The 14,473-nt window shown below is 44.7% G+C and overlaps 1 protein-coding gene across 1 annotated transcript in view; it reads left to right on the top strand.

Moving 5' to 3' along the window:
* Nucleotides 1–14,473, top strand: part of GCN1 (GCN1 activator of EIF2AK4) — a 71,365-nt gene that overhangs the window by 2,667 nt on the left and 54,225 nt on the right. Inside the window, exons 2-16 of the mRNA XM_090062383.1 lie at nt 338–440; nt 2,633–2,696; nt 3,280–3,411; nt 5,687–5,795; nt 6,645–6,743; nt 6,830–6,964; nt 7,450–7,518; nt 7,609–7,717; nt 8,567–8,641; nt 9,536–9,664; nt 9,876–9,926; nt 10,366–10,464; nt 10,778–10,951; nt 13,239–13,391; nt 14,307–14,399. Of these exons, the coding sequence (XP_089918509.1) occupies nt 338–440; nt 2,633–2,696; nt 3,280–3,411; nt 5,687–5,795; nt 6,645–6,743; nt 6,830–6,964; nt 7,450–7,518; nt 7,609–7,717; nt 8,567–8,641; nt 9,536–9,664; nt 9,876–9,926; nt 10,366–10,464; nt 10,778–10,951; nt 13,239–13,391; nt 14,307–14,399 (1,594 nt within the window). The remainder of the gene's footprint in view (nt 1–337; nt 441–2,632; nt 2,697–3,279; nt 3,412–5,686; nt 5,796–6,644; nt 6,744–6,829; nt 6,965–7,449; nt 7,519–7,608; nt 7,718–8,566; nt 8,642–9,535; nt 9,665–9,875; nt 9,927–10,365; nt 10,465–10,777; nt 10,952–13,238; nt 13,392–14,306; nt 14,400–14,473) is intronic.

Raw genomic sequence — 14,473 nt, 5'->3', positions numbered from 1 at the left:
CACTGACCGTCTGCTCTGCCACGTAGGTGGGTCAGCAACCAGGGAGCACTCATCATGCTGCATACATGAAAAGGATTTTGTGCTGTTGAGTCCAGGCTGAATCCTTCACCTTACACTGTGGCAGACAAGTATTTTGCACCACGGGTACACAGTGCACAGTTTGAGTAGTCAAAACCACAATAGTTTGAATTGCCAATTTGTGCCACCTTTGTCCAGCACTCCTCCTACTTTCTCCCATCTCTAGGTGTCTGTTTGTCCTCATCAGTATAAGGACTGTATGGTGACAAGCATGTCTGATGAATTATTCTGTGTGTGTGTGTGTGTGGCTGTTTTTCAGGTTTCTGATACACTGAAGCGATTTGCGGTAAAAGTCACCACAGCCAGTGTGAAGGAGCGAAGAGAGATCCTCAATGAACTGGGAAGATGTGTCACTGGGAAAGGTATTTGTGTTTCATTGTGAAAGCATTTTGATGCTGCTGCTTTTGCAAAGAGTGCAGAATGGGGTCCTGTATATGCTGAAGCATTGTAGTTAAAAAGACCTTTGGAATACATAGGCTGTATTTCTAAGGCACTGGAACTGTTGGCACTGGACCATGTGCTTTCTCATTGCCCTCAATTCTAGCAGTAAGATGCATGTGTAAAACAATATATGTTGTTACTGTGCTTTGTGCTTTCTCTAAGCCATGCCTGGAGCTTGGTGTTTCTAGTGTTGCAAATTTTGCTTATCTCTTTTATTAGTATACTCTTTCCTGTCCTGGCTTTCACCTCTTTATGATCTTCTACATCTCTGTCCTTGGCAATTCTTAACTGATACATATTTAGGATAAGTTATAGTAGTTTCATAGTTTCTAGGGTCGGAAGGGACCTGAGCAGATCATCTAGTCCGACCCCCTGCCATGGCAGGAAAGAATACTGGGGTCAAATGACCCCAGCAAGTTGTACATCTAACCTCCTCTTAAACACCCCCAGGTAGGGGCCAGCACCACTTCTCTTGGAAGCTGGTTCCAGACCCTAGCCACCCTGACTGTGAAGTAGCGCCTCTTGATATCTAGCCTAAACCTACCCTCTGCCAGCTGTGACCGTTATTCCTGGTCACTCCTGGCGGTGCTCGAGGAAACAGTGACTTCCCCAATGCCTGCTGATCCCCTCTGACTAGTTTATAACAGGCCACTAGATCCCCCCTCCTCTTTTGGAGGCTGAACAGGTTCAGGTCCTGCAGCCTGTCCTCATAGGGCCTGCCCTGTTGTCCCCTGATCATACGAGTGGCCCTCCCCTGGACCCTCTCCATGCTGTCGACATCCCTCTTGAAGTGCGGTGCCCAGAACTGGACGCAGTACTTCAGCTGCGGCCTGACCAGTGCCGCATAGAGGGGGAGGATCACCTCCTTGGACCTGCTCGAGATGCATCTGTGGATGCATGCCAAGGTGCGGTTGGCCTTCCTTATGAAGAAACAGTCCTAGCTGTTAAATAGTCCCATTGTAGGGGTGTCCTGCCTAATTCTTAAGAAATGAATTACATTCTGTCTAGATGAAATTGGAAGAATAATTTAAATTCATGGTTTTCCTAGTGTCTGTTTTAACATGTTGTCTTGTGTTGTTGGGCATTGTTATATAGCAGTTTCACAGCACCCTAGATGTTGTTTTTTTACAATGGCAAGTGAATTGTTTCCTTCTGTGTAAAGTTAATTGCCTGCTTCAGGGTGAAAGGTACCTTATAAATATGAAGATAGTATTATGCTGTCCATAGTTTCTTCCTGAGAGGCGATTGACTCGCCATACTCCTGGTGTAAAGAGTAAGCAGCTTTCTTTAAGTGAGTATGAATTCTTAGAAGGAAGACTTAAATGTATAACTCTGCCCTTTTGGATCTAATCTTAATGAAAAAGTCGTATTTACATTATGAAATCTGTAACTACAAAGGATATGAGAAAACATAAAAGTTATGTTGTTTGTCATCTTAACCAATCTGTTTCTGAACAAGATTCTTTGAATTGTTACAAAATGCAAAGTAGACTTGAGATGTTCCAGAGGAGTGTTGATTTTAAATGACCTCAGTAACATTTATTAGGTGACTGAAAATGAACAAATAAGAGAGATTTGTTTATTCAACTTCTCAGAATTTTCCATAACAAATAATTTAAAAGTGCTGGGCACAATGACTTTTCCTGCATCTTAGACCACAGAATACTGAGTCATCTCTTTTTTATTCATGACAGTCCATCAAGGCTTTAGGCTAGTGATTTTCAACCAGGGTGCTGCTGAGCCAGGTGTGAGGAGATAAACAGATAAGTGCAGACTCAAGCTTGTTCCTGCTTGGCTGATCCTCCATCTCCACTCCCCAGCCCCTGTGCAAGAAGCAAGCACTGTAATATGTACATTAGTTCTTGAAATTGGGTGCCATTCAATTCACAACAGTTTTGGGACCTCGAATCCAGTGAAGGGTGCCTCAAGTCCGTTGAGGTTGAAACGTACTGCTTTAGGCACCAACACGTATGCGCCTGCCTCACTTTTCTGCCATGAACATTTTCATGGAAATCTGGGGAGGGTGGGGAATGAAAGCACAAGCATGTGTGCGGGATTGCAGCTTAGTAGTGTTGGTTCACAGATTAATACTTTGGAATGCAATTTATTTCAGATCTGCCAGAGGGGGCAGTTAAAGTCCTGTGTAAACTCTTCTGTCTCACTCTGCATCGATACCGGTGAGTACAAAAGCCTGGCAAGGCTGTACATTTGCTAGTTAAACCATTCTGTAGTATCCTACATCAGTAAATGGTGGTGGTAATGCAGTTTGGTGTCACTTGGGATTAACATACTATTAGACTCCCACAAGTTTTCAGTTTAAAACCTAATTAAGAGCTGAATGCCATGATCCATTTTATATGAGTAAATCTCCATGCCCTTACAGAGTTTTGGGATTTGGGGGTATGGGGAGGAGGGATACCTGAATTTTCTGGGGTTGGATATAAACTATGATCTGTAGTGAAGAAGTGGTTAGAAGCCCAGTGCTGCCTCCTGGGGCTGCTAGACTGCCTTTCTCATCCTGTTTTATGGTATGGACATTCCCATAGTGTTCCTGCTGGTTGGGCCAGGCTGCCTGCTGAGCTAGGGATTGCGTCCTGCCATGAATCTAGATGAGGTGGTAGTTTTTCTACCAGTTGAAGCAGTAAGGCTGAACTGATGAGAAGATGAAGTGGAATACTCTGTGCAGCGTCCGGAACTTAGTTCATGCAGCTCAGTCAGGATTTGTAACGTTTGCAGAAGGTGGTTTTTGTTCCTTTTCAGAGATGCAGCGTCTCGTAGAGCTTTGCAATTAGCTCTCCAACAGCTTGCTGAATCCCAGCCAGAAGCAACAGCAAAGAACCTTCTGCAATCCCTGCAGTCTTCAGGGATCAGTGGCAAGGCTGGAGTTCCCAGGTGAGGGGGAGCTGAATGATACTCCTTTGCTTTGTCTGGAGCCATATCCTAAAATGCTGGCATCAGTCCTTTGTGCTCCAGATGGACTCAAATGATCTACTCCTAGGTAGGCTGTTAAATCTTACTCTTCCAGGCACTGTTAGGGAAAGTTATTCATATTGTATTCTCATTTACCACTCCCACCATCTTCCCTAGAAGCATGATTGTTCCTTCAAGGGTGACTCAGAAACCTCTGCTGAAGCCTGTTGTGACTCTCAGATGAGAGTACAGCCATTAGTACTTTTTTGTCTAGACACAGGACATCAAGTACCCATAAGGAAGGGGAGAGGCAAATTCCTTTGGAATACAAGACATTTGTTTATCAGGGTTTGTCTATTATAGCCTGTGATAAGGGTTTACAAAAATTAAATGGTGAAGAGAAAATGAACATGAATTTATTATTTACTATCACAATACAGAACTAGTGGTCACAAAATGAAACTAGTAGGTAGTAAGTTGGAAACAACGAAAGGAAGTTTTTTTCCACACAGAATGCAATTTAAGCATGGAACTTGTTACTACCAGATGTTGTGGCAGCTGACAGTTTAGCCAGATTAAAAAAGGTATTGGACAAATTCTTGGAGCAAAGGGGCATCATTAGCCATTGAGCATGGGAGTTAGGGAGACAGCCTCTGACTTAGGACTTCCTGGACCTTAAATGTTGGAGACTGCAAGTGAGAGAGGAACAGTGGAAAAAACCCTGCTTGTACTCAGTTCACTCTTCTTTTCAGCATCCACTCTCTGCCACTGACACGTACAGGATTCAGGGCCAGATGGACCTATGATCTGACCTAGTAAATGGCAATTCTTACGTTCTTATGTTTAGTATGATGGGACTGGATTACTGGTTTCTTCCATTAACCTTCAAGTACAAGTGAATGGATATCAGCTGCTTTATCAAGAAATGATCTCTGAAATGATCAGGAGAGAGGTGTTTATCTGTTAGCCCATCTGGTGTCCAGTTGTTTGCCTTCAAAACCTTCTTATTGACTTCTGTTGGCTTGATTCTGTTGCTTGTTCTTGAGGTTTGTTTCTAAAGCATGTTATATTACAGTAGCTCACAGAGACCCCAATTAGGGTACAGGTCCAGAAATGATTGGTGTGATGTAAACAAACCTTCTGCATAAGTCAGGCTAAGAATGACTGAGCTGGAGGACAGCTCTAAGAAAAAATATCTCGTCTTGATTTATGGACTCCAAGTGATATAGTACTTACTCTTGTGGTATTGTGTGACAGCACCTGGATCTTGAGGGATTCTAGTACTCTTCTTTTCTGGAAGGAGGTTGGCTACGGTATTGTACCTTGAGAGAGAAAGAGAAGTCAAAAGACTTGCATGATCCTTAGAGTTGTGACAAATATGAAACGTCCATCTTCTCTGAGTGGAGCCTGAGGTGGGGATTATAGAAGTGGTTGAAATAGATATGACACAAATCGGAATACAGTAAAAGCTCCATTAACTGGCACCTTACAAGCCAGCATGTTCTATTAACTGGCATGCCAGCTTGTAAGGTAAAGTGAAACCGGAAGTGCCCACTGTGGCACTTCTGGTTTCGCCAAGCCCCCATGGCCTGGGGCAGAGCAGCCCATGTGGGGCCGCCTCCCTATCCCTCAGGGCCTGCAGGAGGGTCAGCGATGCCCCAGGCGCAGCAGGAGAAGTGGCGACCTGAACAGGCAAAGACACCTGTTCGGGCCTCTCAGTTAACTGGCATATTTTGTTATTTGGCACCCCCCATTGCCCATGGGTGCTAGATAACAAAACTTTTACTGTATCATGTGCCAAAATGAAATGTAAGCTGGTTATGAGTAACAGGTGCACAGTGATTCAGCAGTCTGAGGCAGCGCCACTCAGACTGTAAGTGAGAGCAGTAAATGAGGTTTCAGGGCCACTTGCAGTACAGGGGCCCAGCTGGTAAAATATTTGCACTCTCCTGTCTTGGTATCTTCTATGAAGAGCCATAAGTGCAATACTGTATAAATGATCTTTTTTTTGGTGGTATGAGATCCTCACAAGGTGAAGGTTGGTCCTTGGTGTGTGGTTCAGACATTTCTGCTACTAACAGCATGACTTATTTGGACTGAGACTTGATTTAAAACATGAAATTTCATCTGTTTTTCTTACCATGAATTTGCTCATTAAGCACACAGTGCTCTTCACTTTGGGTATATTCCTGGGAGTCTGTCTGAGCAATACCTTTCAAGATGTAGATTCACTCCCCTTTTCCCATTTCTCTAACAGCAAGAGCAGTGGATCTGCAGCTGTGCTGGCTCTCTCCTGGACTTGCCTGCTTGCACGTGTAGTCTTCCCAACGTGGGACAAAAGACAAGGGGAAATATGGAAGAAGCTGGTAGGTGCTTTTGAAAGGTCGCTTGTCCTTCAGGGATAGGGAAGATGATTTCAGATGTTGAAGTCTCTTCAGGGTTAATAGGGTAACATGAGCAATTCTGTAATGTGACTCTGATCTCAGGAGTGGCAACTGAAACAATCTGTGTTGTGTTGTGTTAAAATATGTCTTGCATTACCTTGCGTTAAAATGTTCATAGGACCTTTCTCTTGCTGTTTACTGTATACAGTTCTACACTTCCGCTTGGCCTTGTTCGTCTTGCCTTGTTTTGGTAAGGGGGACAAGAGACATACACTGGTGTATGGGATTAACAACCCTGACTGGAGACAAACTTGTTTTGCACATTTCTTTACAGAACTGCAGCAGAATTGTTGTTCAAGTCTTGGACCTTCTCACCTCTACCCACAATATACTGCACCATTCTCATCCCAGGCTTGTCCTAGGGAAGCTGCCAGTTCTGTATTATGGGCTGGTGTTGAAGCCTTTCTCTTTAATGTTGTTTGGATGACCTGTACTATGCACTTAATTTCTGCTGTCTTGGAACATTGAAAATTGCCAGATTACCTGATGCAGAGCACTGTTCTCTAAACAGTGCACTGATAAAAAAAACTTTAATGAAATCTGCTTACAGTCAGTTCTCCACTTTCCTTTAATATCAACCTCATGAACATCTGCTAAAGTCTTCTGTTATTCAGCTCACAAGGCTTTCCATAATGATGTAATCCAGTGAGGAAGCTACTAACAAAGATCATAAAGGTTTCACACAAAGATGCAGTGGACACCATCTTTTTTTTTCCCTTCAAACAGAAAGCCAATCTGAATGTTTTTTTGTTTGCTTTTCTCTCTTGGCAGGTGGAAGTTCAATGCTTGCTTCTTTTAGAAGTTCTGGGTGGTTCTCACAAGCATGCAGTGGATGGAGCTGTGAAGAAACTGAAGAAGCTGTGGAAGGAGGTGGTGTATAATTAACAGCATGTGACCTTTTTATTGACTTTTCTAAGTTCATTTGAGTTAATATGTCTAATGGTTCCTTCCCACAGAACCTGGGACTGGTGGATCAATACCTTTCTGTCATTCTTGGTCTAGAACCAAACCAGAGTTATGCTGCAATGCTGGGGCTTCTGGTACAGTTCTGCACCATCCAGAAGGAGATGGATGTTGTTAACAGACACAAGGTGAGTGCAGAACAATGGCTTTCTTTCCATGAGGAAGTGGGAAGGATGGTTACAGCTAGGCTGAGGCATTACATCTGCCTCTGGTCTCAGCATCTGTCACTGTGATAGTTAAGTGAGGCTGCAATGGTTATAAAGCTCCTGCATGCTGATTTGAGCTATGATTAGGAAAACTGTTTGGTCATTTAGCTTGGCCTATGCATTAGGGACATTGCCATGACTCCTTCCCTCTCTGCCCATTTCAGAAGTAGAACTGAGCACCCGACTTTGTGGCTTTTGAGCATTTGGGAGCATTGAGCACGTGGAGGAAAGAACTGTGCTTCATATTGGATCTCTGGGGTGACAGTGGGGTTCAAATTATAGCCTATTCAGTGAAGCTGTGTTTTAGAGGTGGAAAACAAGGTAGACCAGGACCCATAGCAGCAGATGACATATAGGGAGTGCAAGCAGGTTGTGACATGGCTGTAATTGATGTTCTGTTTATTCAGAGTGCCCTTCTGGATTTCTATGTCAAGACCATCCTTATGAGTAAGACAAAACCTCAGAAACATCTTCTGGTAAGATGCACTGTGACAGAACTGCATGCACTTTTGTCCTATGTGTGATGTTCCTTGCTGGGCTGGTGCCTGATTGTGTTGTCTTTGCAGGAAAACTGTTCTCCCCTTCTTCGTTACATGTCTCATGCTGAATTCAAGGACCTGGTCTTACCAACTCTTCAGAAATCCCTGCTGCGGAGCCCTGAGAATGTGATTGGAAGTGAGTCTCCTATAACAGTGGTTCTCAACCTTTTTTGTACCAGGACCCATTTGTAAATATGGATGGCCAGTCCTGACCCAGTGACCCTCATTCCTGACCCCTGCCCCTAGGCCCCAGCCACCCAGTGTCTGGGGCAGGGGATGAGTTTGTGGGATGGGGTGGGGGGGTGCATTGTGTGTGGCATAGGGGGACCCCAAGCAGCCCCTTGAAGGCTAGAACTCTGATAGCCTGCAAGGGAAAAGCCAGTTTCCCATGTTTTTTCTTCTTTTAAAGGAGAATCGATTTTTAAACTTTGTTGATCCATTTTTAAAGTTTGTTCACAACCCTTTCATATATTCTCACAACCCACTTTTGGGTCATAACCTACAGGTTAAGAAACACTGTCCTATAAAGTAACAATAGGAAGGGCATGAAGAGCTGTTCCTGGGGCTGGTGGGGACTTCATAGACATTAGGGCTAGAAGGGACCTCATGAGATCATCGGGTCCAGCCCCCAAACAGAAGGATAACAGAAGTGTTGGGTCCCTCTGGACTGTGTTCAGGCAGGCTCCTTGCTTTGAGCAGAGCTAGGTGGAGGGATGGTTTGGCTTTGCAGAGTGTAGAGGTGGGGTTCACTGTTTGATTCTAGGGATCTGGATCCTGGTATCTGTTGTTTCGCTTCCAAGTGCTAAGAATAATTCTGAGGATAATTTTCTTACATATGCTGTTTCTGTGGTTTTCTTTTCACTTCTCATGTTGGAACAATTCCTTTGGGCTCTGGCAACTTAGAACCAGAGGAAAGGATACTGGAAGGCTTAAAGCCAGTTGTTTAACAAAATCCATATTACCATAACTTATTTTCTGTCTTCAGCAATCTCCTGTTTGCTGGTATCTGTGAAACTTGATCTCAGCCAATATGCTGTGGACATTGTGAAAGGACTGGCTAGTAAGTACCATAACTTTTTGCATAGTATGCCTCATTCAGAGCAGGACTCCCTACAGGTGCCTTCACGACTGCTTTGCTATTAAGTGCCACCTTGCTGATCCTGGAAAGGTCCTATCTCTGGGGTTGGAAGGAGAATATTATGATTTGGAATTGAAATACTGCATGTGAAACTTCTCAAGAGACTTGAGGCTTGTTTTAGGAACTACTACTTCACGCAGCGGCTTTGTTTAGGATGGGAGGATTCTTTAGGGTAAAGCTTGGAGTCTGGAGTCAGCGGACAGATTTTTTTTTCCTCCCCTGCTATAGACTTGCTCTGTGCTCGTAGACAAGACACTTAATCTCTCTGGGTGCCTATACGTGAGTGCGGAGGCTGCTGTGATGCTCTGGAATTCCAGCGTCACTGTGTCAATTGCCGAACTCTAGTAGCTTTCCGTGTCTCGTATCAGCGTCCCCATGCTTCAGAATGACAGCAGGGGAGCTTGAACTAAAGCTTGTTGAATGAGCCTTTGTTCAAGTGCCCCCACCGCCATTTTGAAGTGCAGGGATGCTGATACAGGAGAGGTGGCGGCGCTTTAAAGCACTGCCCCCCACCCTCCTCCAGAGCACATGTGAAAGTGCCGTCTGCTAATTTTCTCCATCTGTAAAAGGGAAGTATCATTCTTCCAATATTGCAGGGGACAAGACTGTACATTTTTAAATACTTTTTAAAGTGCCGCAGAACTGTGGACTTATTATTAGCACTGGTTATATGCCCTTCCAAAGTAAAAGGGAGAAAGTCCTCACTTGGACAGAAGTTAAGACAGGCCATGTGTCTTGCATAAAGCTGATTCCATGCTTTGTTGTGGGGAGATGTTTAGTCTTGAGTAACTCTTAGCTTGTGCATTCCATTGTTAGGTCATCTGAAATCCAACAGTCCCCAGCTAATGGATGAGGCAGTGGTGGCATTAAAGAACCTCGCTCGGCAGTGCAGTGACCCGTCAGCTGTGGAGTCACTGGGGAGACACCTATTTGCTATCCTAGGGGGTGAGTTGGCTAAGTTTGTTTGATTTAAGGGGTCTTCCATATTGTAAATCATCCATAGGCTGAATAGAGCCACGAAGGTCTGGATCAGATGGAAAGCTGATCAGGATTCTGTTTAAAAAGAAAAAAACAACATGTTGGTCACTAATTTAATTAATGTTCTAGTTGGGTTGCTTGGAACCAAGTTTTTCACCATCTTGCTTTCTGTGGGCAGGTTCAGAGGGGAAGCTGACAGTGGTGGCTCAAAAGATGAGTGTCCTTTCAGGTAAGGATTTTGAAGCTTTTTTTATGGTAAAGTATATTAGCTGCTTGAGTTTTCAGTGTCTGGACAGCTGACAGATGCCAGGCTTCTAATCCTGAATTAGCGGTAGAAGGTGCCAGGTGCTGTTCTACATTGTTGCCTGCATATTAATGACCTGCTGTTCATGTTGGTGCTAGTTGAGGCCAACAGAAACTGAGAAAGCTTTAAACACGTCTCACCAAAAAAGAGGAGGTTAGGTGGAATCATCAGTAATTGATATTTAGACAGGTCCTGCAACTAAAGAACCTGCCAGATGGTGGAATCCAGGATAGGAAATGGAGAGAAATAGGGGCAGACAGAATTGAAGGGGTTGGGATACACTGTCAGTTGCACTCAACATTGTCCAGGTTTTGTGGTGACTACAGTTGTTCGGTCCTAACTTATGAGTGTTCTGTCATTCCAGGTATTGGCAGTCTTAGTCATCATGCGGTTTCTGGACCCTCAAGTCAAGCCCTTAGTGGAACCATGGCTGAACTTTTCATCCCTTTCCTGCAGCAAGAAGGTGAGGGCACTGTCACATTTTAGTCTGGATCTTCTCAATTTCATCTAAACTAAATTAGTTCTTTGGCTCAGTGCATTATTTAGCACAAGACCAACTCTTATGCACAGGTGTTGAATTAGAAGAGCCTTTGGGTAGATTCGTGTTATATCTTGATATGAAGCTTTGTAGAGACAGTATATCAATTCTATGTAAACAGACAGTGGATTCTTTTCTTTTCCTTCACCCTCTTCTTTCTGGCCTGTCATGCCTTCGTTCAGTGCATACCTAGGTATGAGTTAGCTGTTCTGACTTCGTGTATTGCATTTTTTCCCAGTACATGAAGGCACTTTGGTCCATGCTGTCTCTGTTCTTGCTCTTTGGTGTAATCGGTTCACTACTGAAGTTCCCAGGAACCTGGTGGAGTGGTTAAAGAAAGCTGTCAGCCTCAAAACCTCTACGTCAGCTGTGAGACAGGCTTACCTGCAGTGCATGCTGGCCTCTTTCAAAGGTAAACTTCAGTGAACATATAGAACTCTTAGTATACAGAGTAAGAGAAGGACAATCAGAGATACACTTCAAGTAGATCTACCACTGTCACGGAACTGTATGATTCAAAACAAGGAAACACTTTGCTTTTGAATATTTAAGGAAAAACTGTTGTTTGATATCCTTAGAATGGAAAATCAAAGGGTGGATGAAAGACCTTGTCCTTTGATTATCAGAGGTGAGAGAGAGGTGCTGACAGGGCTCTCAAGGAATTTCATAGATTTCATAGACATTAGGGCTGGAAGGGACCTCAGAAGACCATCGAGTCCAGCCCCTTGCCCCAGGGGCAGGAAGTCAGCTGGAGTCATAGAATCATAGAAGTCGGGTCGGAAGGGACCTTGTAGATCTTCACGTCTGACCCCCCCGCCTGGGTGGGAGAAAAGACTGGACTCATTTGAGTCCAGCCAGGTAGTCATCAAGCCTCTTCTTAAAGATCCCCAGGGTAGAAGCCAGCACCACTTCCCTAGGAAGCTGGTTCCAGCTCCTAGCCGCCCTAACTGTGAAGTAGTTCTTGTGGATCTAAACCTACTCTCTAATAATTTCTGTCCATTGTTCCTTGTCATGCCAGGGGGTGCTAGGGGAAACTGTCTCCCCCAAACCCTTCTGGTCCCCCCCTAGTGAGTTTATAGACAGTCACCAGGTCCCCCCTCAGCCTTCTCCTGTGAAGGCTGAACAGGTTTAGGTCCCACAGTCTTCCATAGTTTTTAGGGTCGGAAGGGACCTGAGTAGGTCATCTAGTCCGACCCCCTGCCATGGCAGGAAATAATACTGGGGTCAAACGACCCCAGCAAGATGTTCATCCAACCTCCTCTTAAAAACCCCCAGGGTAGGAGCCTGCACCACTTCTCTTGGAAGTTGGTTCCAGATCCTAGCCTCCCTGACTGTGAAGTAGCGCTTCCTGATATCTAGCCTAAACCTGCCCTCTGCCAGCTCGTGACCGTTATTCCTGGTCACTCCTGGCAGTGCATGGGGGAATAGTGACTCCCCCAGTGCCTGCTGATCCCCTCTGACTAGTTTATAACAGGCCACTAGATCCCCCCTCAGCCTTCTCTTTTGGAGGCTGAACAGGTTCAGGTCCCGTAGCCTTCCCTTGTAGGGCCTGCCCTGCTGCCCCCTGATCATGCGAGTGGCCCTCCTCTGGACCCTCTCCATGCTGTCCACATCCCTCTTGAAGTGCGGCGCCCAGAACTGGACGCAGTACTCCAGCTGTGGCCTGACCAGTGCCGCATAGAGGGGGAGGATCATCTCTTTGAACCTGCTCGAGATGCATCTGTGGATGCATGACAAGGTACGGATGGCCTTCCTAACTGCCTCCCCACACTGCCGGCCCGTGTTCATCTTGGAGTCAGTTTGCCCTCCTAAAGTACAGGGCTGCTGCCTTACTGCATGCCTTTGCCACCTTGCACTGGATGGTAAATTCCAGCAGGCGATGATCGCTGTCGCCCAGGTGGTCGAGCACTCGCAGCCCCCTCATCAGGTCATCACCTGTGGCCAGCACTAGGTCCAACAAGGCGTCCCCCCCGGTGAAGCTGTGCACCTCCTGGGTTAGATGGAGGTCCTGCACTCTGCCTAAGTACCTACGTGAGCGGTCAGACCTGGCTGATTGCTCCTCCCAGCAGATGTCCAGGAAGTTCATGTCCCCCATGACTACCACATCTTTAGCCTTAACTACCTCCATGAGCTGACCTAAGAATTCCTGGTCAAGCTCTTCTCCCTGGTTGGGACGTCTGTAGTAGACCCCCACTGTTAAGTCTCACCATTAAGTCTCACCGTTAATTCTGCTTTGGCCTCTGGTTCTTTGTTTGGGAAATGTTCTCTGTGAGGATATTCACTGGTTTTAGGCTGCTTGAGTCAGTGTGTGTGATTGGACTGGAATCCTTTCTGACATCTTGCAAAGAGAAGTTCAGACTGAGAAGGCAGGATTTTATTTGGGAAGGAAGAATTCAGATGTGGTCCTAGTCTCTCTGGCTTAAAGTATCATTCCAGTAATGCTTTTTGGTGCTGGATTGTCTTTTCTGGAGATTTAAATAGGGGGATTCCCAAAGATTTGTCCCTCACTGGCCATTTTAGAATGGTGGTCCTGGGGGTGGGCTGCATCAGAGGGGCTTTGGGCTGTGCTTTGAAAACCCTTGATTTAGACCTGGTCTGTATCTGGATCTATGAGAACAGAGGAGCCATAGGCACATCAGACCATCTCTTCTTGCAGCTGGTTTCCACCTTGTGCAGCTTGTCTCTTCCTCTTTTCTCAGGTGACACGTTGTTACAGGGAATGGACCTAATGCCAATGCTCATCCAGACGGTGGAAAAGGCAGCATCCCAAAGTACGCAAGTTTCTCTGGTAACAGAAGGAGTTGCTGCATCTTTACTGATCTGTAGGATATCTGTGGTTGAGGCACAAACTGGTAAGAGCCTGGAAACAGTTGCCAAAGTGAATTTTTAAGGATTTTTTTTTTCACATCTTTGATATGATACTGTCTATAGTTTATCTGTGGCTTACTCATAGAAAATCATTGCCTTTCTGCAAATTACTGATAGTGTAAAACCTGATTAGATTTATCCCCTGTAGAGCTACTGAAGGTAGATCTCCTATAGCTGATGTTACAGAAGTGTTACATCACCATAATTCTGAAATTCCTGCACCTCCTTTGCCTTCAGTGCAACATGGTTCTATAACTGCTTGTTTTGTCACTTAGGTCTTAAATTCATGTAGTTTTTCAGAGGCTTTGAATAAGAAGAATGCTTGCTTGTTAGTTTTTGTAGTTCCTTGTTGACTTTTTTTTTTCCCTCTCTTAATGAAAGGTAGTGGGATTTTAAGATTGAAAAATGATCTTTTGTAGAAGTGGCTGGGGACCATGCCATCTGCAAGAGCAGCGAGACCCTCTTTTCTAATTGAAGGGTACCAGTTGACTTGTCACATACAAAAACTGCCTTTCAGGAACTATCCGAGCTCAGAGTATCTGTTAGAATATAAAGCTCTTTGCCTTGTATTCCCTCCTTACAAAACAGGACAAGTTCTCTCTTCCCCTTCAGAGTTGACACTGAGATGCCTGTTGCAAAGGGGCATTTTAATTTTTGTGATCTCTTGTCTGAAAAGTTAATGTCAGAAACAGAAAACATTGTAGCAGGTTGGAAGTGGTGTTATTGTGGAATGGGATAATTAGGAGGCGTGTTAGTTTATAACTTTAAAACACAGAAGCTAGAAAGAACCCCAGTTAGCGAGAAGAGACGGATTTAAAGTGTTTCATGTAATTGCATTGTAAAGCCCAGTTTGTTTATTTCAAAATGTCCTTGACGCAGAAATCTTCCCTTCCTATTAGACGCGAAACTGAGTGGCTTCTGGCAGCTGATACTAGATGAGAAAAAGCAGATTTTCACTTCTGAGAAGTTCTTGCAGTCTGCAACAGAGGAAGGTGAGTTGTAAAATGTGTCTGGAGTTTATTTTATATCCAATATCTGTTTAATCCTGTTACAAGATCAGATCAAA

Source organism: Crocodylus siamensis, chromosome 9 (genome assembly GCF_052110815.1).
Source record: "Crocodylus siamensis isolate JL-2025a chromosome 9, ASM5211081v1, whole genome shotgun sequence".
Classification (NCBI taxonomy): Eukaryota; Metazoa; Chordata; order Crocodylia; family Crocodylidae; genus Crocodylus; species Crocodylus siamensis.
The sequence above is the reverse complement of the archived record's forward strand: the minus strand, read 5'-3'. Positions and strand labels throughout refer to the sequence as shown.